Consider the following 24,845-nt stretch of genomic DNA (forward strand, 5'->3'; position numbering starts at 1 on the left):
AACGTTTTGTCATAGCTTCCCTTCCAAGGAGCAAGTGTCTTTTAATTTCATGGCTTTAGTCACTGTCCACAGTGATTTTGGAGCCCAAGAAAATAAAATCTGTTACTGTTTTCACATTTTCCACATCTATTTGCCATAAAGTGATGGGACCGGATGACATGATCTTGGTTTTTTTAATCTAAGCCAGCTTTTTCACTCTCCCCTTTCACCCCTTTCAAGAGGCCCTTTAATTCCTCTTTGCTCTGTGCCTTTAGAGTGGTATCATCTGCATATCTGAGGTTGTTGATATTTTTCCAGGCGATCTTGATTCCAGCTTGTGAGTCATCCAGCCTGGCATTTCACATGATGTACTCTGCATGTATGTTAAATAAGCAGAGTGACAATATACAGCCTTGATGTACTCCTTTACCAATTTTGAACCAGTCTGTTGTTCCACGTCTGATTCTGACTGTTCCTTCTTGACCTGCATACAGGTTTTTCCTAAAATAGGTAAAATCTCTTTAAGAATTTTCCACAGTTCGTTGTGATCCACACAGTCAAAGACCTTAGTGTAGTCAACAAAGCAGAAGTAGATGTTTTTCTGGAATTCCCTCACTTTCTCTGTGATCCAATGGGTATTGGCAATTTGGTTCCTCTGCCTTTTTAAAATCCAGCTTGTGTATATGGATGTTCTTGGTCCATGTACTGCTGAAGTCTAGCTTGAAGGATTTTGAGCATTACCTTGTTAGCATGTCTATTTGCATCATCTTCAATTTCTTTTATCAGAATCATAGTTTTCAGAGTACAGGTCTTTTTCCTCCTTAGGTAGATTTATTTCTATATATTCTTTTTGATGCAGTGTAAGTGGGATTGTTTATTTAATATCTCTTTTTGATCTTTCATTGTCAGTGTATAGAAATGCTAAGATTTCTATATATTTTGTATCCTGTGGTTTTACTGAATTCATTAATGAACTCTAGTATTTAGGTTTCTGGTAGCATCTTTAGGATTTTTTACCTGTGATACGATGTCATTTGCAAACAGTAACAAATTTATTTCTTTTTCAATTTGGATTCCTTTTGATTTTTTTCTCTTATTGCCATGGCTAGGACTTCCAAATCTATGTTGAATAAAAGTGGTGAGAGTGGATACCCTTTTGTTGTTCCTGAGGAAATGTTTTCAGGTTTTCATCATTGAGTATGATGTCTGCTCTAGGTTTGTCACATATGGCCTTTATTATGTTGAGATGTCTTCCTTTCTGGAGAGTTTTTATTATAAATTGGTGTGGAATTGTGTCAAAAGATTTTTTTTTTTTTTTGGCATCTATTGCGATGGATCATGTGGCTTGATGTGATGTATCACACTGATTGATTTGTGGATACTGAAAAATCCTTGCATCCCTGGGATAAATTCCACACCATAAATTGATCATGGTGTATGATCCTTTTAATGTATTGTTGGATTCAGTTTGCTGGTATCTTGTTGAAGATTTTTGCATGTATATTCATCAGTGATGTTGGCCTGTAATTTTCTTCCTTTTTTTTTTTTTTTTTTTTGGTATCTTTGTCTGATTTTGGTATTAGGTTGATGGTGGTTTGGGAGTGTTCCTTCCTCCGTAATTTCAGAGGGATGCTGCTGCTGCTAAGTCACTTCAGTCATGTCCGACTCTGTGCGACTCCATAGACGGCAGTCCACCAGGCTCCCGTCCCTGGGATTCTCCAGGCAAGAACACTGGAGTGTTCTTGCCATTTCCTTCTCCAGTGCGTGAAAGTGAAAAGTGAAAGTGAAGTCGCTCAGTTGTGTCAGACAATCAGCGACCCCATGGACTGCAGCCTTCCAGGCTCCTCCATCCATGGGATTTTCCAGGCAAGAGTACTGGAGTGGGGTGCCATTGCCTTCTCTGTTCAGAAGGATAGGTTTTAACTTTTCTCTAAACATTTGATGGAATTTGCCTGTGAAGCTTTCTGGTCCTGGACTTTGGTTTGTCAGGAGTTTTTAAACCTCAGTTTCAATTTCAGTACTTGTGATTGGTCTGTTTATGTTTATATTCTGTTTCTTCCTGGTTCAGCCTTGGGAGACTGTACCTTTCTAAGAATTTTTCCATTTCTTCTAGGATGTCCATTTTATTGGCATATAGATGCTTGTAGTAGTCTCTTATGATCCTTTGTATTTCTTTTGTGTCCAGTATAACTTCCCCTTTCTTATTTCTGATTTTATTGATTTGAGCCCCCTCTCTTTTTTTTCTTGATGAGTCTGGCAGAAGGTTTGTCCAATTTTTTGTCTTTTCAGAAAAACCACTTTTAGTTTCATTGATTTTTTCCTATTGTTTAAGTCTCTATTTCATTTATTTCTTCTTCTTTTTATGATTTCTTCTATTAACTGTGTTTTGTTTGTTCTTTTTCTAGTTGCTTTAGGTGTAAGCTTAGGTTGCTTATGGAGCTTTTTCTTGTTTCCTGACGTAAGATTTTATTGCTATAACTTCCCACTTAGAACTTCCTTTGCTGGTTCCTATAGGTTTTGGATTGCTGTGCTTTCATTTTCATTTGTCTGTCAGTAATTTTTTTATTTCCTCTTTGGTTTATTTAGTGATCCATTGGTTGTTTAGTAGCATTATTGTTTAGACTCCATGTTCTGGGTTTTGTTTTTCTCTTACAGTTTTTAACTTGTAGTTGATTTCTAATCTTATAGCATTGTGGTCAAAAAAGATGATTGATTCCGTTTTCTTAAATTTACTGAGGCTTGTTTTGTCACCCAGCATGTGATCAATTCTGAGAATGTCCCACGTGCACTTGAATAATGTGTGTTCTGCTGACTTTTGACGGAGTGCTCTATGAATATCAGTTAAGTCTGTCTGGTCTAATGTGTCACTTAAGGCCTATGTTTCCTTATCCACTATATGTCTGGATGATTTGTCCATCGATGAAAGTGGGGTTTAAAGTCTCCTACTATTACTGTGTTACTGTTGATTTCTCCATTTATGGTTGTTAGTTTTTCCTTTTAATTTAGGGGCTTCTATGTTGGGTGCATACATATTTACAATGGTATATCTTCTTCTTGGATTGATCCCCTGATCTTTATATAGTGTCCTTCTTTGTTTCTTATAATGCTCTTTATTTTAAAGTCTATTTTGTCTGATATGAGTATTGCTGCTCCAGCTTTCTTTTGATTTTCATTCCTCACTTTCAGTCTCTGTGTGTCCCTACATCTGAAATGGGTTTCTCGTTTTTTTTTTCCTACTCGCTCAGTCGTGTCCGACTCTTTGCGACCCTGTGGACTGTAGCCCACCAGGCTCCTCTGTCCATGGGATTCTTCAGGCAAGAATACGGGAGTGGGTTGTCATTTCCTTCTCCAGGGGATCTTCCCAACCCAGGGATCGAACCCAGGTCTCCCGCCTTGCAGGCAGACGCCTTAACCTCTGAGCCGTAGACAACATATATACAGCTCTTGTTGTATCCATTCAGCCAGTCTATGTCTTTTGGTTGGAGCATTTAATTTGTTTATGTTTATGGTAATTATTTATTTCCCTGGGGGCTTAGTGTTAAAGAATCAGCCTACCGATGCAGGACACCCAGGTTCAATCCCTGGGTTGGGAAGCTCCCCTAGAGAAGGAAATGGCAATCTGCTCCAGTGTTTTTGCCTGGGAAATCCCATGGGTAGAGGAGTCTGGTGCTCTACAGTCCATGGGGTGGCAAAAGAGTCAGACATGACTTAGTGACTAAACAACAACAGCGATGTTCCAGTTGTTGTCCTTTTGTTAATTGTTTTCTATTTGTTTTTGTAGATGTTTTTTCTTCCCTTCCTCCTTGTTCATGACTTGCTGATTTAATTTTAGTGTTACGTTTGATTCCTTTTTCTTTTTTTGTGTGTATCTATTGTATTTTTCTGGCTGTGATTTCTATGAAGTTTTTATATAGCAGCCTATAAAAACAAGATTGTTCTAAGTTGCTGGTCTTTTAATTTCAAATGCATTTCCAATATCCTGCATTTTTGCTCTCCTCTCCTCACAATTGCTAGTTTTGATATATTATTTGTGTGCAGATGATTTCCTACCTTTAATGTACGTTTGCCTTTACCAGTGAGCTTTTCCATTAATAATTTTCTCGTTTCTAGTTGTGATGTTTTCTTTTTTGCCTAGAGAAGTTGCTTTAACATTTGTTGCAAAGCCAGTCTGGTGGTGTTAGTCTAGCTTTAGTCTGTAAATCTTTTGATTGCTTCATCAAATTTGAATGAGAGCCTCGCTGGATAGAGTATTCTTGTTGTAGGTTATTCTCTTCCATCACTTTAAATACATGGTGTCCCTCCCTTCTAGCCTGCAGTTTCTGCCTAGAAACCAAAAGCTGTAGGAATTCCTAACCTTGTAGGAATTCCCTCGTATGTTGTTTGTTGCTTTCATCTTTTTGCTTTTAATATTTATTCTTTGTTTTTAATTTTTTGTCAGTTGATTATTTTGTATCTTGACGTGTATCTCCTTGGGTTTATCTTGCCTGGGATTCTCTGCACTTCCTGAACTCGGGTGACTGTTTCATTTCCCATGTTATGGAAGTTTTCAGCTATTCAAATATTTTTGAATATTGCAAATATTTTTGAATATTTCCGCTATTCAAATATTTTTGAATATTTTTGAATATTCAAATATTTTTGAATATTCAAATATTCCCCCAGGTCCTTTCCTTCTCTCTTCTCTCCTTCTGGAACCCCTATAATGCAAATATTGACATATTTAGTGTTGTCCCAGAGGTCTCTTAGAGTGTCTTCATTTCTTTTCATTTTTTTTTCTTTATCCCATGAAAGTGATTTCCACCATTCTGTCTTCCAGTTCACTTATCCATTCTTCTGCCTCAGTTATTCTGCTATTGACTACTTCAGTGTATTTTTCATTTCAGTTATTGTATTGTTCATCTCAGAGAAGGCAATGGCACCCCACTCCAGTACTCTTGCCTGGAAAATCCCATGGACAGAGGAGCCTGGTGGGGTGCAGTCCATGGGGTCGCTAAGAGTTGGACACGACTGAGCGACTTCACTTTCACTTTTCACTTTCATGCATTGGAGAAGGAAATAGCAACCCACTCCAGTGTTCTTGCCTGGAGAATCCCAGGGACAGAGGAGCCTGGTGGGAGGCCGTCTATGGGGTCGCACAGAGTTGGACACGACTGAAGTGACTTAGCATAACATAGCATAGCATTGTTCATCTCTGTTTATTCTTTAGTTCTTCTCAGTCTTTGTTAAACATTTCTTGTATCTCAATCTGTGCCTCAGTTCTTTTTCCGAGATCTTGGATCATCTTTACTATCATTACTTTGAATTCTTTTTTGGGTAGATTGCCTAATCTCCAGTTCATTTAGTTGTTATTTGGGGTTTTATTTTATCTTCTTCCTTCTTCTGGGTCATGTTTCTCTGCTGTCTCATTTTGTCTAACTTGCTGTGATTGAGGTTTCTCTTCTGCAAGCTGCAGGGTTGGCTGTAATTCTTCTTGCTTCTACAGTCTGCTTCCTGGTGGATGAAATTGTCTAAGAGGCTTGTATAGGCTCCCTGGTGGGAGGTACTGCTTCCTATCCACTGGTGGGTAGAGCTGGGTCTTGTTCCTCTGGAAAGGGACATGTCAAAGGGTATGTTTAGTGGGCAGCTGTGTCCTCAGAAAGACTTTAAGCAGCCTGTCTACTGATGGGTGGAGCTGTATTCTTGCCCTGTTGGTTGTTTGACCTGTGGTGTTTCAGTAGTGAACCCTATAGGCTATTGAGTGGTTCCAGATCTTGGCAGCCTCCAGGAGAGCTAACGCTAATGAATGCTCTCCAGAACTACCACTGTCCCTGTGTTTGTTCCTGCAGTGAGCTGCAGCTACCTCCTCTCACTCCACTTCCACAGGAGACCCTCCAATACCAGCAGGTAACCTGGCCCTGAATCCTAAGAAGTCCCTGCTTTTTTCCCCTGGGTCCTGGTGTGCAAGAGACCTTGTGTTCACCCCCAAGAGTAGAGTTTCTGTTTCCCCCAGTCCTCTGGAATTCCTGCCGTCAAACCCCACTGACCCTCAAAGCCAGATTTTCTGTGGGCCTCCTCTTCCCATTGCCGGACCCCCAGAGTGAGGAGTCTAACCTGGTGCTCAGAACTTTCACCCCTGTGGGAGTGCTTCTTTGATATAACTATTTTCTAGTTTGTGGGTTGCCCATCTGTAGGATATGGGATTCAATTTTACTGTGCCTGTGTTCCTCCTGCCACCTGGTTGTGGCTGCTGCTTTGTCTTTGGGTGTAGGGTATCCTTTCTGATAGGCTCCGGTGTTTTTCCGTTGATGGTTGCTTAGCAGTCAGCTGTGATTTGGTGTTTTCGTCTGAAGCAGTGAGGTCACATCCTTCTACTCTGGCGTCTTGTTTCCACCTTTTGATGTCCTCTTTTACATCTTCATGTTTATCCTTTTGCTGTTCATTATGCGTACAATTGCTTTCACAATTTAAAAAACTTTAGAAATCTACATACTGGCTTATTTAAATGATTCACTTTCCTATTATGATTTTCTCTTTCCTGTGTGTTATTGCTTCTTTTCTATTTAGAGAATACCTTTCAGTAGTTTTTTTAAGGATAAGCTTAATCTCACTGTATTCTTTAATTTTTTAGCTTGTCTAAGAAATTCCCTCTTCCTCAATTCTATATGATAATCTTGCTGATAGAGTATCCTCATTTGGTAGTTTTTCCCTTTTAGGATTTTGAATATACTTGCCATTGCCTCCTGGCCTGTGATGTTTCTGTAGAGAAATCAGCTGATACCCTTATGGGGGTTCCCTTGTGACTAACTCTGTTTTTCTCTTGCTGCCTTTAGACTCTTTCTATCTTTAACTTTAACTAATAGTCATTTTAATTATACTGTTCTTGGTGTGGGTCTGTTTGGGTTCATCTTGTTTGGGACTCTCTATGCTTCCTGTACCTGGATATCTTTTTCCTTCTTTAGGTTTGGGAAATTTTCAGCCATAATTGCTTCAAATATATTTTATATTCCCCTGTTTCTTCTTATTCTGGATTCCAGTTATGCATAGGTTGGCTCACTCTAATTATCCCAGAGGTCTTGCTTATTGCTTTCATTTTTTTTTTCACTTATCTTTATGTCTCCGGTTGTGATTGGATAATTTCCATTGTTCTAGCTTTCGGATCACTTGTTCATTCTTCTGTATTATTTAGTTTGCTACTTACTGCCTTTAGCTCAGTTTTTGTTTTGGCAAATGAGTTTTAAAATTTTCATTGGCTTCTCTTTATAGTTTCTACTTCCTTGTTACAATGATCTATATTTCTTTTTTCCCTTGCCATGCCATGAGATGTGTGGGATATCAGTTCTCTGACCAGGGTTTGAACCTGTGCCACAGCAGTAAAAAGTCATAACCACTAGACCACCAGGGAACTCCCTGTTTCTATTGATAGCCCTTTCTTTCCTTCAGTATTTATATTACGTCCATTTTGAACTCAGTGTTTAGTAGACAGGAGACATCTGTTTCATTATTCTTTCAAGGAAATTCTCTTGTTCTTTTAGTTGGGAGTAATTCCTCTGCTTTTTCATTTTACTTAACTTTCTTTGTTTCTCTGGACGTAGGAGAAACAGTTATCTACTTTGATCTTAAAGGGCAATTTTATGTGGGAGCATCCCAGTGTAGCCTGTGTGAGTGTAATAATTTTACCGTGAGGGCTGTTTTTGGTATGGATGCCTGTCACCTCTTTTCTCTGTGTGTGCTGGCCATTATCCCCTTGTTAGGGGGTGCAACTGGTGTTGTGTTGAACAGAGACTACTCTGGACACTGAGCAGGGCTTCCTCTTTGCTTTGGGGTTGTCTGTTAGGGTCAGGGTCTGCTTCCAAGTTGAAACAGAAGCCCTCAGATGCATTTCTGAGCTGCAGTGTGAGGTAGATATTACTGGAGTGCTCCTACTGGGAGCTCCTTTTAGTTTCATGGCTGCTTGCACGCTCCCAGAGCTCACAGAGGCAGAGCCATGCCCACTGTGAGTGTGCTAAGAGGCTGATATGGTGGGGCCCCACCCCTCCCTTGGTATGCAGATCAACAGTGGGGCTTTTATGGCAAACCTGGGCTCCATCCTGTGCACATCCCTGGTTGTGGCCTGGACCACACTCCAGTCCCTTTGGCCCATCTCCGTGCACCCAACCCCAGTCCTCTCCTCGGATCTGCAAGAGGACAGCTATTGTATGGTTCCACTTAGATAAGGTAACTTCTAAATCCATAGAAGGGGGGTACAGTAAGTCCTCTACATATGAACCTTCAAGTTGACACTTTGAAAGGTATGAACATGTCCTGTATGCTAGTTGTACTGTTGTTCAGTCGCTCAGTTGTGTCCCACTCTTTGTGATCCCATGGACTGCAGCACACCAGGCTTCCCTGTCCTTCACTGTCTCCTGGAGTTTGCGCAAACTCATGTCCAATGAGTCGGTGATTCCATCCAACCATCTCATGCTCCGTCCTTTTTCTTCTGCTTTCAATCTTTCCCAGCATCAGGGTCTTTTCCAATGAGTCAGCTCTTTGCACCAGGGGCCAAGGTATTGGAGCTTTAGCTTCAGTATCCGTCCTTGCAGTGAATATTCAGGGTTGACTTCCTATAGGATTGACTGGTTTGATCTTGCTGTCCAAGGGACTGTCAAGAGTCTCTAGCACCACAGTTCAAAGGCATCATTTCTTTGGTGCTCAGCCTTTTTTATTGTCCAGCTCTCACATCTGTACCTGACTACTGGAAAAACCATAGCTTTGACTATATGGACGTTTGTAGGTAAAGTAAGGTCTGTCTTTTTTAATATGCTGTCTAGGTTTGTACTGTTGTACTGTACTGCTGTGATTTTCAGCATACTGCACTATAAGAATAAAAATATTCTCTTTGTCTTTTGTCTTTTTTGGTGTAATTTGTGTGAAAAGTACTATAAACCTATTGCAGTGCAGTACTATATTGTGTTAGCTGGTGCCTAGGCTAACTTTGTTGTACTTACATGAAGAAATTGGACTTAAGAACGCACTGTTGGACCGAAACTTATTCATGTGTATGGGACTTGCTATTGTAGCTTCTGGGGGCTGGGGGTAGGGGGAAGTGGGGAGTTACATAATAGGGGTTTTCAGTTTAGACTGATGAAAAGTTTTGGAGGTGGATAGTGGTGATGGTTGCACAATGTGAATGTACTTCATGCCACTGCACTGTATACTCAAAAATGGTCAGAATGGTAAATTTTATAATATCTATATTTTACCACAACCAAAAATTTAAAAGTAGCCCAGTATGGACCAAGTCAGGAGGAAGAAGGGTATTTGACTCTGTGTGGGTATCTAGGCCCGCCACTACTCTAGTATTTACCATTATGCACAATTCTCTCTGCCTTACGTTTAAGCCTGTATAATAAGTAATTAAGGAATTAGGTACAATGTGTGTCATCCACAGTGAGATATCATAAAGCAATGGCCCTGGCCTGTAAGAGCTGCTATTAGAAATGCAACCCCCTGCCTTGAGCACTTCAGGCTTCCTACTGCTCTGGGATAAAAGACAAAGGTCCTTAAAAAGGCCGTGCAAGGCTCTGCCCGCTCAGAGCCTGTCTCACGTCTCCAGCACACCTTGCACCTGCTCACCCTTGCTGTCTCTGCTCTTCCACAGTGAGGTTTTCACCTTCTGTTCTTCATGCTGCTGAGGTTGTTTCCTCCTTAGAACACATTCTCTCCTCTCTCTCTGCTGAGTTAGCATTTTCATCCTTCAGCGTTCAGATCAACTGTTCCTCCACAGAAAACATTTCCTCACCTCAGATCAGGTTAAGTCCTGTTACTACATGTTCCAGCAACTCTATATCCTTCCTTGGAAGTGTCTTTATGTTTTCTTGTTTATTTGGTTACTCTTTAGTTTTCATCAGTAGATGATAAGCTCTAGGAGAACAGAGACCCTCTAGTTTTTCCTTACATTGAATCCTGAGATCATTGAGGGCCTGGCACTCACTTATAAGCCCTTCAATCATTACTGGCTAATGAATGAATGAATAGAAAGATAACTAACAATATCGAACTATTAATAAGTTAAAGATTCTTCTCCAGTTTTTAAGTCATTGATGCTATGCTCTGATCATCTAATACCACATTCTTCTCTATGTAAGACAAGTGGAGGAAATGAAGATTATTCCACAGCAAGAAAGGCAGTACATTTTAGATTAACAGGTAAAGGAAAACTATTTGAGGTAGGGGTTCATTTTTACAACACTGCATTTTCTGTGCTTATTTTTCAAAAAAATTAGAAGCCCAATGTGAAATCAGAATGACACTTCTTTTAATTTCCCCACACTGGTAGTCATTGATTTGCATTCATATTTCAGAGGAAATGCCATTGAATTCAGGAGAAATTTATTTAACCTGCATGGCATTCAAAAATTGCTGGAAAAGCTTAGTTTCTGTACACTGTGCTAAGCAGGTATGTTAAACACTTAAATGTATAATTTTCTGCAGGCGCTTTTGGTAAAAACATTCTTTCTTCTTTCTCACATCTTCTAGAAAACCTCATTATCCTTCTTGTGACCCTGTAGGCTTCTCATTTTCTCTTGGCTTGTTTGCAAGTTTTAAAGTATTAACTGCATCTCCTGCTTCAGGGAGGGTTGCTTGGCTACTACTCTTTTTGCTGGGTGAATTCTTTTACTTCACCATCTCTACCTTGAATAATGGCATTTAATGCATTTTCAAAGAAGCCAGACATAATTAAACATCCCTTATCTTTATTAAGTATAGCAATAGTTATTCTCGTTTGGAAGACCAAGGGGAATATAATGGGAGAGTATGTATTAGTTTTGAATAATGTGGGATCCAAATTAAAATAAGGTCAAAAGGGGTCAGTCACCATGGAATTGGAAGAAAGGAAGGATGTCATGTAGGATACCAGCTTTTAAGTAAGATAGGAGTAAGGAAGAGTAAACAAGAGCAAAGATGCCCAAGGGATAGGCTATCAGCTTCATTTTGTCAGCTTTTAAAATTATCTAGGAAAGAAAACTATATAATAGTGGGAAAGCATTACACATTATATAAGGGAAACTGCAGCTGATACTAAGGTCTATGAGATGGTATAATGCTGAAGAATAATAACTTCAATAAAATTTATTTGGTGACTTAAAATTCTCTGGTAAATTCTAGGCTTTCAGCTCGACTCTGGATAGAAGGCATAATGTTACATAAAACATCACCCCTGTGCCTGGGGACCTTGAATTATTACATGAATGAACACAGAAAGGCATTTGGCTGCTGTGGCATTTCTCAGAGGCCTTTGACTGTGAATGTGAAAAGGGATTACAGCAGGACTTCTCAGAGCCCTGACTATGTTAATGAACACTGGGAATCATTTCTAAGAAGGGGGTATATTATGGTTTCCCAATTTTTTGAAGATGTCATCTTGGTTTTGTGTCTCGCTCTGCAATTGTGTGTGTTTTGGAAGGAACAGTTTGTGAACTTGTGAGATTATAGCCTGAAAATGCTGACATTAAAAAACAGACATGGGTTGGGGAATTAAATTGTCTTGGAAATTTTTTCATCAAGTAGTATGCCAATTTGGAGAAGGCAATGGCACCCCACTCCAGGACTCTTGCCTGGAAAATTCCATGGACAGAGGAGCCTGGTGGGTTGCAGTCCATGGGGTCGCTAAGAGTTGGACACGACTGAGCGACTTCACTTTGACTTTTCACTTTCATGCATTGGAGAAGGAAATGGCAACCCACTCCAGTGTTCTTGCCTGGAGAATACCAGGGACAGGGGAGCCTGGTGGGCTGCCGTCTATGGGGTCGCACAGAGTCGGACACGACTGAAGCGACTTAGCAGCAGCAGCAGCAGTATACCAATTGCTCAAATCACTAAAAAAGTGGTGTAGGACCCATAATAGCTCTAAAATCCAGTGCCTCTTCATAGCAGCAGTATTCCTAACAGCTAAAAAGTGGCAACAACCTAGTTTTCAATTAATCAACAATTAATTGATAAATAAGCAAACAACATGTGACATATCCATATCATGGAATATTATACAGCCATAAAAAGGAATGGAGTCCTGATACCTGCTGCAATGTGGATGAACCCTGAAACATTATACTAAGTGAAACAAACCAGACACAAAAGACTCTGCATTATATGATTCTGTTTATACAAAATGTCTAGAATAGGTAAATTCATAGACACGGCAGACTCAGTAAGTCCCCTATATATGAATCTTTGAGAACTTTCAAAGATGTGAACATGTGTTTCATCAGCATCAGGCGTGAGTGAAATTGCAACTTGCCCTTAGTCTCCTTCTGCTGAGTGTTGTTCAGCTCTACCATCTCCCACCCCCTTGCCCTCCTCCAGTCAGTAACTCTTCTTGCCTGTTCATCTGATGCCAGCCCCTGTATGCTAGTTTTACTGTACTACTACTGTACTTTTCAAGGTGCTGTACTATAAGATTAAAAATGTTGTCTTTATTTTTTGTGCTTGTTTTACATATTTGTGTGAAAAATAGTATAAACCTATTACAGTACCTATATATCTAATATATGTACAGTACCTATTATATGTACAGTATATGTATAGTACCTATTATAAAGCTATGTAGTTGATTGTTAGTTGGGTAGCTAGGCTAATTTTGTTGGACTTATAAAAAATTAGGCTTATAAATGCACTCTCAGACCAGAACTCATTTGTATATAGAGGGCTGACTGTAGTGGTTTCCAGGGACTGGTGAGAGAGGAAAGTGAGGACCAGCTGCTAGAGGGTATGGGGTTCATTTAAGGGATAAGGAGAATGTTCTTGAATTATATAGTGATGATGTTGAACAACCTTATGAATATACTAAAAACCAATGAACTGTATACTTTAAAAAGGTGACTTTTAGAGTATGTGAATTTTATTTCAATTAAAAAAAATATACAGGACTCCACCATGCCAAGTGGTTATCTCTCCTATATTATAGGAACTGAGAACAATACTTCTTGTCACAATTATATTTAATGAAGATACTAATTGTTATTTACAGAAGATATACATACATACAATTCCTGCACATAATGTAGCCTAATTGTGGAAACAGGAAAAAATGTACTCCAAAATTACATACTAAATAAATAAAAAGTAATTATTTGGCACAATATCTATTATGTAGCAAATAAATAACTCTATACCATTGATTGAATGAACTATTTACAATCTATTTGAAAGTGCAAAACAATTGCTGAAAATTAAGGTATCTGTAATAACATTTAAGTCCAGAAAATATGTGGGTTTTTTAAATCAGTAACAATAATTAGCCAATAGTAAAGGTTTTTTAATGCCCAGGAAAATAATTTTGAAAAATGTTTTGTGCATATTGTGCTCTTCTGAAATGTTCTTTTTTTTTTTTAATCTTAACGCTGGCAATTTTAAGAACCTTAGAGTTTCTTAGTGGAATTCTTATATATGCAATCCTGATTTGTAAATTTTAAAAAGTTATATTGTAAACATAAATATTATTCTGTAAGTCATTCAGAAATTACAGACCAGTCTTCCCTAAAATTACATAAATAGCCAGAATGTTTTATAGTAATGTGGTCAGGTACAATTCCTTCAGAGGTAAGACTATGAAGATGGAAGAATACAGCCTCTAGTTTGGAGTTACATGGATTCCTCAACACCTTCCAAAAACCCCATGCTCAAATCAAGATGTTGAGTTAGAAATTATGAAACTATACCACCACTGATGTAGCCAAATAAATACCATTTGTAGCACATCTCATCCTGTAAATACTCCTAGAAAAAATATCAGGAGCTTGATACTTCTCTTGACAATGATATTTCTACCATACTCTTCATGTTGCTCTTATTTTATGTTTCAGCAAAGAAGATGGCACGACTGGAAATAAAATAAGGTGACTATGAACAGGGGATTTCTAAGTTAGAGTGTGCAAGCTGTATGCAAGTCAAAGAATTTCTTCTCTTTGTCATGATGCTGGTAAGCTGAATGCAGCCCTGAGATGTCTCAGGATGGGTTTTTGCTTGTTTTATAGAATTCTCTAGTGACAGTATGGTCAGTAGTAGCATAAATGGCATTTTTTAAAGATTGTGAATGGAGGCAAACGTTGTTCTGGGCACTTGAAATGTCTATGGTCGACGAGGCTCTAGTCTGTGTGACATCTGTGATAAAGTTCTCTGGTTGTCGATCACATTTAATTGCCGAACGTAACTCCGGACATCCTGGTGGTTCTTATTAGCTTGAGCTGCATCAGGATCTATCAAAAGAGCAAAGAGTAGGATTGGCATTGCATAATATATGCATATAAGATACAGCTTTATTTTCTTCAGCCTATTACATTTATCATGGATTCCTGGTTTCCATCAAGACCTTTCAACACACTGTATTCATTGAACTGTTTCTACTTGGATGTTCCATCTCTTCCCTCCCACCCTTTTCTTCCCTATTGCCTATTTTGATCATTTTCCTTTGCATCAGATATTGTTTTAAAAACACCAAATAAAAATGAAAGCGTCACCTGACAACCCTGGTTATATATTAAAATTGTTTCCCCTTGCCATCCCCCAGAGTATATCACTGATCTCTACTCCCTTTGACCCAGAGGAGGACTAATGGCAAAAAGACATAGTTCTCATTAGCTTCTAACAAAAGCACTTAACACCTGAGCTGACCTGAAGCAAGCCAGTGCGACTCTTGCCCTTAATACTTGCAGACAACATACAGCATTACTCCGTAGATTGTATGACTGTCCATACTCAGGGAAAAAAAAAAAAAATCTCAGGCTGAAGTCATGACTTCTACTAGACTTTCAATTCTCTGATGCTATTTGTTCTGAAATCCCAGTTACCATTCTAGTTTCATCCACTCCCCAAAGCATTTGAGCACCAGAGCGATCAGAAGTCAACCAATTTCCCTAAAACCAGGCTGAAAGAAGAATAAAATGCCCAATCAGATGCCTATACAGGGAATAGATGTGAATGAGGAAGGTCATTTGACCTCTGGTGAATGGGAAAGATAGTTTCCTTCAGAAGTGACTATCTGGCTCCTGTATCCTGAGTTGGCGGATCTTCCTATTTTTCTAGAGAAATGAGAAATCTGGATTTCTTCCCTGGGAATTCTTCCATTTTTGAATGATTACATTATTTCGGAATAAAAGGGGGAAAAAGCTCCATTTAGATCCAACATCTCAGCCATGGTCCCTGGGTGGCCTCTGACCCACGGATGCCAGTGTGGGACACCAGGGGCGGCCGAGCCAGCCTGGACTCTGGACCAGCGTCCTTTTTCCCATAGCACGTTGCCTTCTGCCGTCCATCTGTTCTCCTTAGATCCACACACCACTCCCAAAGACAATTAGAATGCCATCTGCATGGGGGGGTGAAGGGGAGTGTTGCAGGTCTGAACACAGAAAAGCAGAGAGAAGATACAAAGGCCCCACTTGCTCTAAGAAGAAACTCATCAGTATAATTATCACATATAAATAATACCACAGTGCTTAATTTCCTTGCTTGTCACTGGCAGTGTACTCTACATGTACAATATACTATAATTACATTGTACATATTCCCACAATGTTTATGAATCTATTCCTATAGCTGTATCTATAGATTGTTGACTTCAGAGCCGAGCAGCTGTTGTTTACTAGCGGTTACTGATAACTTCAACAAATGCAGTGGAAATATATATATATCCCCCCACCATGTCTCTAGGAGATGTAGGAGAATGTAGGATTATACTTCCAAAGGAGCTTATAGAACAAAATATATTCTATCTTGGTTCTTGGACCTCATGGAGAACCTTCTCAAGGCTTTGAACCCTCTTAGACATTTTGTGTTTAATTTCAGGAATTTCCTAGACCCCCCTGAAGGGCGGTGGATTCTAGGTTATGAACCCTTGTTGTAGTCATCACCTATATATTTTCATACTTGTTTGTATAACTGCTTTATGACCATGTATTTATACATATAGTACATTTCTAGATGAAGAGATACGAGACACTTTAATTTTGGCAGAATCCACATAAGAACAAGTGATGATGTGCAAACTGTTCTCGTTTTGGGAGAAAGAGGAGACATAATCACTTGAACAAAATTTTTTCTTAAGGATCTTGCTCCTTAAGACAAGACTATTTTTCCTAGACCCCCCAACCCCCAGGCATTACAAAATAAATGTTTAGCAATTCTGGTATCCTGTGTTAGCAAACCCTTCGTTTGGGCCAGCCCTGTGCTAAGAAGAGCAAAGATGGCTCTGATGAATAGAATGAGAAACTTTAGTCCCTGGGCACTAGGTTTATTGGAGGGGATGGTACTGGTAGCCTCGCAGTCATGTCTATGTCAGACTATCGTGTTAAATTAATGAGCCCAATGGCTTCAAGTGACTCATACAATGAAGCTGGCACAAAACTTTACAGGGGCCACCTTCTCACTCCCAGACCAGCTGGAGGGAGCCAAGGCTCCAAGCTCCACCCAAAGTCCCAGCCCTGAGGAAACAGTAGCACTGGCCCAGCACGATGATCTGGTGCGATGATGCCACTTAACTCCCAACAGTTTAAACTTGCTATTTATTATCAGTGACAGTTTCATATTAAAGCATTTATCATACCAGCTGTTGTACTAAATGTGCAGATTTAAGAAAAGCACCTTAATTCACCTCGAAATACTAGAAATATAATATGAATTCCTGCTAAGGGACCTTTTACAAGTGTGCTTATACACATTCAGGCGGTCTCTCAACACTCCAAGAGACAATAAATATTATCCTTCCCAGTTTATAAACGATGGAATGAGTCATCATGAGTTGATGTAAGTTTCTTAACATGAAGCAGTGAGTCATAAAGAGAGTTGGTTAGAGGCAGGGTTTGTTGGCATTCGTGCCTTAGCTGTCTCTATCCATTCTGAAAAGAGCAAATGAACTTTCTGAGTTCATTCATAAAATAATATTCTTACGGTTATTTTCTAGTTTTACAGCTAGAAAATCTTTAAACACAAGGCCCTTGTCCAATGAGATTCACGATTCAAAGCGTCTCTGACACAATCAAATATTGTCCCGGCTTCCAGAATGTCTCTGTAGCCCATTAAAAAGGACTTAATCACCAAGATCCATATTGTGGCAGCATTTAACTTACTGAAGGGTTGGCTCCTGCAGTATCTCACTGTTCTGGCAGTATTTGCAATCATTCGCTAAAAAAAAAAAAAAAAGAAAAAAACTGAAATGCAGGTAAGCTTAGTGTAGAATCCAAAAACAAAAAACAAAAAAAAACCCACACCATTATTTACTTTAGTGATACCTGGGACCATGAAAAATAGCAGGTTCTGATCTGTTGATCATCTGGAGGCAACTGGTTGATATATAACCTGTTTAATTACTTGACAGAGGCACCCCCTACCACCCACATACACATACAAGGTATTTGTCAAGTGAGGAATACTACTGGCATATCTTTAGTCTAATTGCTTATTCCTTAGGATGTAAAAAGCAGGCCGTTGTTCCTGAGACTGAACCTTACTCTTCAGGACCAGTTCTTACCATCCTCTCCTGAGGTCACTGTGAATTTGCAAGAGAATTTGTAGCTGTTTGGAGAGGGTTTAGCTTGTCAAGTTCCTCACTGTAAACAGTAATGAGATATTTGATGATCTTGACAGAATAGTCATAGATACTCTATCTCCACAGTTTTCTATACATTAAGCATTATTAGCCTTTTCCATCTTCCAGCAAAAGTGTGTATTTTAACATTAACCTTAATTATGTGATTCCCTCCCTCTTCACCTCCTTCATCCTTTCTGATTATAACAGTAACACATGCACATTTTAGAAAAATCACAAAATCTAGAAAATGTTGAGAACTAAGTAAAAAAATCACACAGAATATTGCTTCACAGAGTAATTTCAGCTATATTTTGGTACATTCCCTTCTAATATTTTAAAAATAAATATATATAAGCAGTTTTTAAAAAATGGAAGTCATATATTTTTGTTTTGATTTGAATTGTTTCATATGGCATTATAACTTTTCCATGCCATCTGCACTTTAAAATCTTTTTAAAAAATAACCAGGTATTCAGTCATGTGGATGGATCATAATTTATTTAACCTTTGTTAATTTTGTCATTAAGTAATCTTAATGCCTAAATTTTGGCTACCATAAAAACTTATAAGGAAACCTATTGAACTGCACTCAACTGAGTTAAAAACAAAGAAAGGAGGAAAGAAATGGACAGAAACCTGAGGAAAGACACGAGGCTAAAGCACTGTTTCTGAGCCACTGTTTCTTGCTCCTGCCATTCTGAGGGTAACTGGGACCCTCAGTCTCTGTGTAACATCTCAGGGATACTTTTCTCAAGGTTGTCCCTCAGAGATGGTGGATTAATTCTAATACGAGCAGAAAATTGATAAGGTTCTGGCCAGGAAAAGAGACTTTCTAATCTCTGAGTGGCTATTTAACTCCAGTCCTTACTTTCTTCTCTCACTGAAACCTCGGCTTGCCAAAATTAGAAGATGACTCTGAGAAAACTGACACAGTGTTAAAAAAATAAACTTTTTTGGGAGGGAATTTTTCTCATAGAAGAGTTGAAGTTTTACAAGTACACACAGGTGAACGTTCATAATGCCTCGCTGAATATTACTGCTTTGAGGACTCTGGCAAGCATGAAGGGACATGTGTCTGCAGTGGGTAATTTCTCATACACAAAGAAGTAATCGGAAAAGTTTGAACTTCACTTTCATAAAGGATCCTGAAAACCAGCACATCCGTTGATCAGCACGAGAAATATATTACAAATACCTCCAAGAAAACGTAACATACAATGTATAATTAGCCTCTGATATATGGAGCCCTGAAATAAACAGTAACTACGATAATTTTCCTGCTAATTTACTTTAAGTTGTTTTTTCACTTCTCCAAAGGCTTTGCATCCGAAGGGCACAAGTATATTCCATGTAGAATTATTGTAATTCTTCAGATATTGAATGGAATGTAATTACTAGGAAGCCTGGGAAATGCTGCCAGTATGCCCCTCTGAAGAATAATAAAATAATTAGCAGGGGTCAGAAACCTCTTCCTATACCATTTTGTAGGGAGTAATTGTTCTGCTTTTTAGTTTTGAAAGCTAAAACATTTCATTCTGACTTTGGTTTTAAGACTACTCTTTACAGCTATACTCTGAGGCTTCATAATTTTTAGCTCATTATGTAGTTTAAAATGTGAGAACAATTGTTTAAATCAGTAATTTCCAGCTCTGGAGTTCATTCTCCCTTTCTAAATCTTTGATTAATTTTAACAATGGTTTTAATTTTGACGTATCCCTTTTAATTGTACTCAAAGATAACTTCAGTTTAACTTTGCAATCCAAATCTGGCTTTGCAACGAGGCCCATTCTTTCTCTCTGAGATGGCTGCACAATAATGTTAGAAGATGTAACATTAGCAGTAGCAGAGCCCGGACTCCATTAGCTCTGCTGGTCACTGCAGCTACAGAATGCTTTCTCAAAGCCAAAGAAGAGTTAACTTGATAACCCTACCCTCGTCTGTACCAACTGACCCATGGAATGCAATATTTAATATGCTATAGGTGCTTTCCTGGGTTTGCAGGAGAGTTCAGAAGTTCCCTTAACTATCTCCAGGGGCATAATGCCATCAAAGCTTGCCTACAGATACTGGCCCCTCATTGTTTGAATGCATCCAGCAATAAGGAACTCATTACCTCCAAGGTCAACCCCTTGCATTTTTCAACATTTATGACTACTAGACATTTCCTTATCATTTTGAGCCCAAGTGTTTGCCCCTCTGTTTTTCACCCCGTTTATCCTAGCATCCTATCTCTGAGCTCTGAAGCCACAACAAACACGTTTAGTTCTTTTAGGACAGTTCTTCAAATACTTGAAGATACTATCATGGCCCTCTCTTCACCCCCACATCTATTCTGGTTCAGCCTAAATATCCCCATTTTCTTCAACAATTTCTCAGGTCTCTTCTAGACAGCTCTCTAGATTGAAGTCCACAATTTAAAAAAAAGCCACATTGCTGATACTTGAACTTCTAGTGAATTAATTAAACCTCTCAGCCCTCTTCACTGAACTTCCTTCTCTGTAGATGTGCAGGTGGTTTCATGGGCCAATGTGGAGAATTTTGCATTTATCATCACCAAAAGCCATCCAGTTAGTCTTTCTGTTCTTCTGCAGACTTAAGTCTTGTGTGTCATTTTTGACAGCGGGTGACTGTTTATTCATTGCTATTCTCAGTGAAAGTTGGCAAAAACTAAGGTTAAAAGATATAGGCTGTATTATCCAACTGCCACAGCAGGGATGAAGCCAAAAATTATACCCTAGGCTTTGGGGCCCTGCTGGAGCAGGTTGGCCTGCCTGGAGCAGGCCAGGCAACTTTCCTACAATGCTAGCCAGTGGGAAAATACCTGATCACTCCAAAGCAGAGCTTCTCATCTTTTTTTGTTTTTCCCATCCCAGCAAACCCAGGGTTATGACACATTCCTATTAGCAACTGGCTTGTTAAAACAATGATTTGTAATTCAGGGACGAAGTGAGGAGAACATGCTGCTTTAGAAGGCACCTGGATCAGAGCAGGTGGGCAGAGCAAGTCCTTCTCTACACCTGCCCTGACTCTGATACAGCACCCCCCCCCCCGCAGCCCCTGCCCTGGGAAGGCCCCACTTAGGGTTCACTCATCAGCCTACGCTGGTGGATGCAAACCAAGAATGCCAGGCTTCCCCTTGGGAATCCACATTCCAAATTTCCCAGGACCACCACTTTCCTTGAGACTAATTCTAAGTACAGGTCTTCAGAACTTATTTGCAAGAATTATGTTTATACAGTTCCTCACCTACAGGGATGAGACAAGGACCCAACTGAAAGCTGATGAATCTCCCTCAGGATGTCAACTCACACGGGGAAGCTCAGGAAGGAAAAATGAGGTAGCAAGCCAAGGTTTCTGTAACTACCCTCAGGTTTTTTTTTTTTTCTCCTCAGTGTTTATTTTGAAGTAATTTCAAATTTTAAGAAAATTTGCAAGAGTAGTCCAAAGAACTCACATATAACCTGGTAATGTGTCTTAACAAGACCAACCCTTTTAAGGGCACCTCCCAGGCTTTGGGCCTGTCCTATTGGGCAGGTCAGTGGGACAGCTGACCAATATGAGAGTCTGGTCTGGATAAAGGTGTAGACAGTGCATACCCAGTGACCCTGTGTCAGGTATTTATTGATTGTATTAAATGTTATTTATATACATTATATATATAAAATATAGTAACATTAGTAGTATTTCTGTATCAAGCTGTAAACAGAGCGACCCAGAGGCAGATGTCCTTCTAGGGTCTGAGTTGCAGAGTGACCAGCACAAAGATGCCATCTAGCAAGGGAGTGAACAGCTGTGGGCAGTCACGCCTGGCCCATGTGAGAGGCTCTGAGGCTGTGGTCCCCAGTGCGCGCGCGCGCACACACACACACACACACACACACACACACACACACACACAAAGTCGTTCAGTCATTCAGTCGTGTCCGACTCTTTGTGACCCCATGGATTGTAGCCCACCAGGCTTCTCAGTCCATGGGATTTTCCAGGCATGAATACTGGAGTGGGTTGCCGTTTCCTTCCCCAGTGCAGATCTCCCTCAAACTACTGCTGCTGCTAAGTCACTTCAGTCGTGTCCAACTCTGTGCTACCCCAGAGATGGCAGCCCACCAGGCTCCCCCGTCCCTGGGATTCTCCAGGCAAGAACACTGGAGTGGGTTGCCTGCCATTGCCTTCTCCAATGCATGAAAGTGAGAAGTGAAAGTGAAGTCGCTCAGTCGTGTCTGACTCTTAGTGACCCCATGGACTGCAGCCTACCAGGATCCTCCGCCCATGGGATTTTCCAGGCAAGAGTACTGGAGTGGGATGCCATCACCTTCTCCGACTAGGAGGCAAGTAATTCCTTTCCCTTGAATCCAAGGAGGTGTCAGAGAGGGCTCTTCTCAGATGGGTCCTTGGGGTCTGGGCTTCCCTGTTTACCTTCTGTGGCACCCTCCCCTCAGGGATGGGCTGGCCACCTTACACCATCACTCCTATCCAGATGGCCAACAGCCCACCAGCTCTCCCCAGCCATCTTGCTCTTCTGGCCAGCTCTGTACTGACTCCTGTGCCGGGTCTGAGCTTTCCCTTCACTCTCCTGTCCCTGGAGGGGAGCAGACTCCTTTGTCTGCTTTTCAGGTTCAGGCCAGCAGGCCCTCCGGGCAGTAGCACCTGGCACTGTTCCTCTCCTGACCTCCTCCCCTTCATAGCAGTTGTGGAAACAGCCTTCCTCCCTCAGGCCAAGCTCCCTCCCTGCTCCCTTAAGTAGGCACTCCTGCCCTCAACAGTTTATGTCTTTCCTTCTATTGCCCCTTGAGACCTTTGCCCACCTTGTTCTTAAAGGTTGGCCAGACTGCTCTCTCCTTTCTTCTTTCTGCCCCTTCTGACTTGACTCTGCCCCCATCCTGTCAGATACAGGACCTCAGTCAATTACTCCCAGCTTACCATGTGTAAAACCACATTCACACCATTCTGATTATTTCACTCAGATCCTCATATACTGGGACAATAATTTTTTCCCACGTATATATGTAGAAGTATATCTGCCTCTCACCTGCCAAGATTGTGCCCATGACAGCAACCAAGTGGAAATAAATGCATGGTGAGGACCAGAGATAAAAGATAAAATGGCCCAGGAGCTGAGCCAGTCTTCACTATATGTTTCCCTGAGGAAGAATCCTGGCTCCTGTCTCATCCTACAGATCTTTAATATCTAAGAGGTGAGTGGCATACAGATACAAGCATGTAATAAGCATGATGCTCATGGTATACTGTACATACGATGGCCATGGCCATGGCAGCGCAGGTGTCTCTGTGGGCTCTTGCAGAGTATTGTGCATCTCTGTGTGCAGGGAAGGGCACTCAAGGACCGACAGAGCACCACAGGGAGGAGGGTGGACAGAATAGTGTCCACTGAGGTAACGTATTGGTAATAGAAGATGCTTGGGACATTCTGCTTTATCAGGTTTTCTAATAAGACAGAAAAATGCATTTGGGTTAAATCGTTACATAAATTCCTTTATAAATGCTTTAGTGTGTTGTCCTATCTCGCTAAATCTAACACCGGAATAGGATTATTCTTTTATGCAACAAATATTTCTTTCATACTTATGACATGCCAGACACCTTTCTTGGTGCTAGAGAAATATCAGTGAACGGAATAGATCAGATACCTGGTCTAGGACATTTACATTCTAGTGGAGAAGATAAGCAATGAAGAGACAATAAAAAAGATCATTTTAAAACGTGAAGCCAGTTGTTGAAGCAAGGTTATCTGTTGAGAATCAGCTGGCTGGCGAGGTGTGGAGCATAGAAGAACATTTGAAGAGTGGTCAGGGAGGCCTGCTTGGAGGGAGGGACGCATGAACTGAGACCTGAATGATGTGAAAGTCAGGCTGGTGAAGGCTGGAGGAAGACAGTTTCAGGCAAAGGTAACAGCTAGTGCAGAAGCCCTGAGGCAGAAAGGAAGGAAAGCAGGTTGGTCTCACTAACTTGGACTGAGTACAGAGAAGATGAAGTGTGAGATGAGGCTGAATGGGTGCTCAGAGTAACAAGTCTGGATTTGATTATATTATATTGTATTTAACATGGTTTTATTTTTCTCTGATATAAGAAGTTACTACCTCCTTTGCATTTTGCTTTTTCACACCTTTTTAAAAATAGAGGTATAGTTGATTTACAGTATTAGTTTCAGGTGTACACAAAATGATTCAGTTATGCATATACATGTATAAGTCTATATTTTTTCTTTTCCATTATAGTCTGTTACCAAGATATTGAATATAGTTCCCTGTGCTATACAGTCTTTGTTGTTTATCTATTTTATGTATATTAGTGTGCATCTGTTAATCCCAAACTCCCAGTGTATCCCTTCAACCCTGGTTCCCCATTGGTAGCCATGTTTGTTTGCTATGTCTTTGAGTCTGTCTCTGTTTTGTAAATAAGTTCATTTGTATCACTTTTAGATTCCACATGTAAGTGATATCATATGATATTTGTCTTTATCTGACTGACTTCATGTAGTATGATCTCTAGGTGCATCTGTGTTGGTGCAAATGGTATTCTTTTTTTAAGCCTGAGTAGTAGTCTGTTTTATGCCTGAGTAGGAGGAGCCTGGTAGGCTGCAGTTCATGGGGTCGCTAAGAGTCAGACACGACTGAGCGACTTCACTTTCACTTTTCACTTTCATGCATTGGAGACGGAAATGGCAACCCACTCCACTGTTCTTGCCTGAAGAATCCCAGGGATGGGGGAGCCTGGTGGGCTGCCATCTCTGGGGTGACACAGAGTCGGACACGACTGAAGTGACTTAGCAGTAGCAGCAGCAGTAGTCTGTTAACACACACACACATATATATCACATCTGTTTTCTCCATTCATCTGTCAATGGACATTTAGGTTGTCTCCATGTCTTGGCTATTGTAAATAGTGTTGCCATGAACATTGGAGTGTGTGTTATCTTTTCTAATTAGAGCTTTCATCTTTTCTGGATATATGCCCAGAAGTGGGATTGCTAGACCATATGGTGAAGTGAAGTGAAGTCGCTCAGTTGTGTCCAACTCTTTGTGACCCCGTGGACTGTAGCCCACCAGGCTTCTCCGTCCATGGGATTCTCCAGGCAAGAATACTGGAGTGGGTTACCATTTCCTTCTCGACCCAGGGATCGAACCCTGGTCTCCTGCATTGGAGGCAGATGCTTTAACCTCTGAGCCACCAGGGAAGATCATATGGTAGTTCTATTTTTAGTTTTTTAAGGAACCTCTATACTGTTTTCCATAGTGACTGTACCAATTTACATTCCCATCAACAGTGTGTAAGGGTTCCCTTTCCTCCATACCCTCTCTAGCATTTGTTA

The 24,845-nt window shown here is 40.3% G+C and overlaps 1 protein-coding gene across 3 annotated transcripts in view; it reads right to left on the reverse strand.

The window, feature by feature from the left end:
- Window positions 1-12,810: 12,810 nt before the first annotated feature.
- Window positions 12,811-24,845, reverse strand: part of RAPGEF4 (Rap guanine nucleotide exchange factor 4) — a 334,045-nt gene continuing 322,010 nt past the window's right edge. For all 3 annotated transcript variants that reach the window (XM_061435215.1, XM_061435208.1, XM_061435223.1), the window contains 2 exons: window positions 17,055-17,109; window positions 12,811-14,189 (listed from right to left, as the gene is read on the reverse strand). In XM_061435215.1, the coding sequence (XP_061291199.1) occupies window positions 14,062-14,189; window positions 17,055-17,109 (183 nt within the window). In that variant the 3' untranslated portion in view covers window positions 12,811-14,061. The remainder of the gene's footprint in view (window positions 14,190-17,054; window positions 17,110-24,845) is intronic.

Source organism: Bos javanicus, chromosome 2 (assembly GCF_032452875.1).
Source record: "Bos javanicus breed banteng chromosome 2, ARS-OSU_banteng_1.0, whole genome shotgun sequence".
NCBI lineage: Eukaryota > Metazoa > Chordata > Mammalia > Artiodactyla > Bovidae > Bos > Bos javanicus.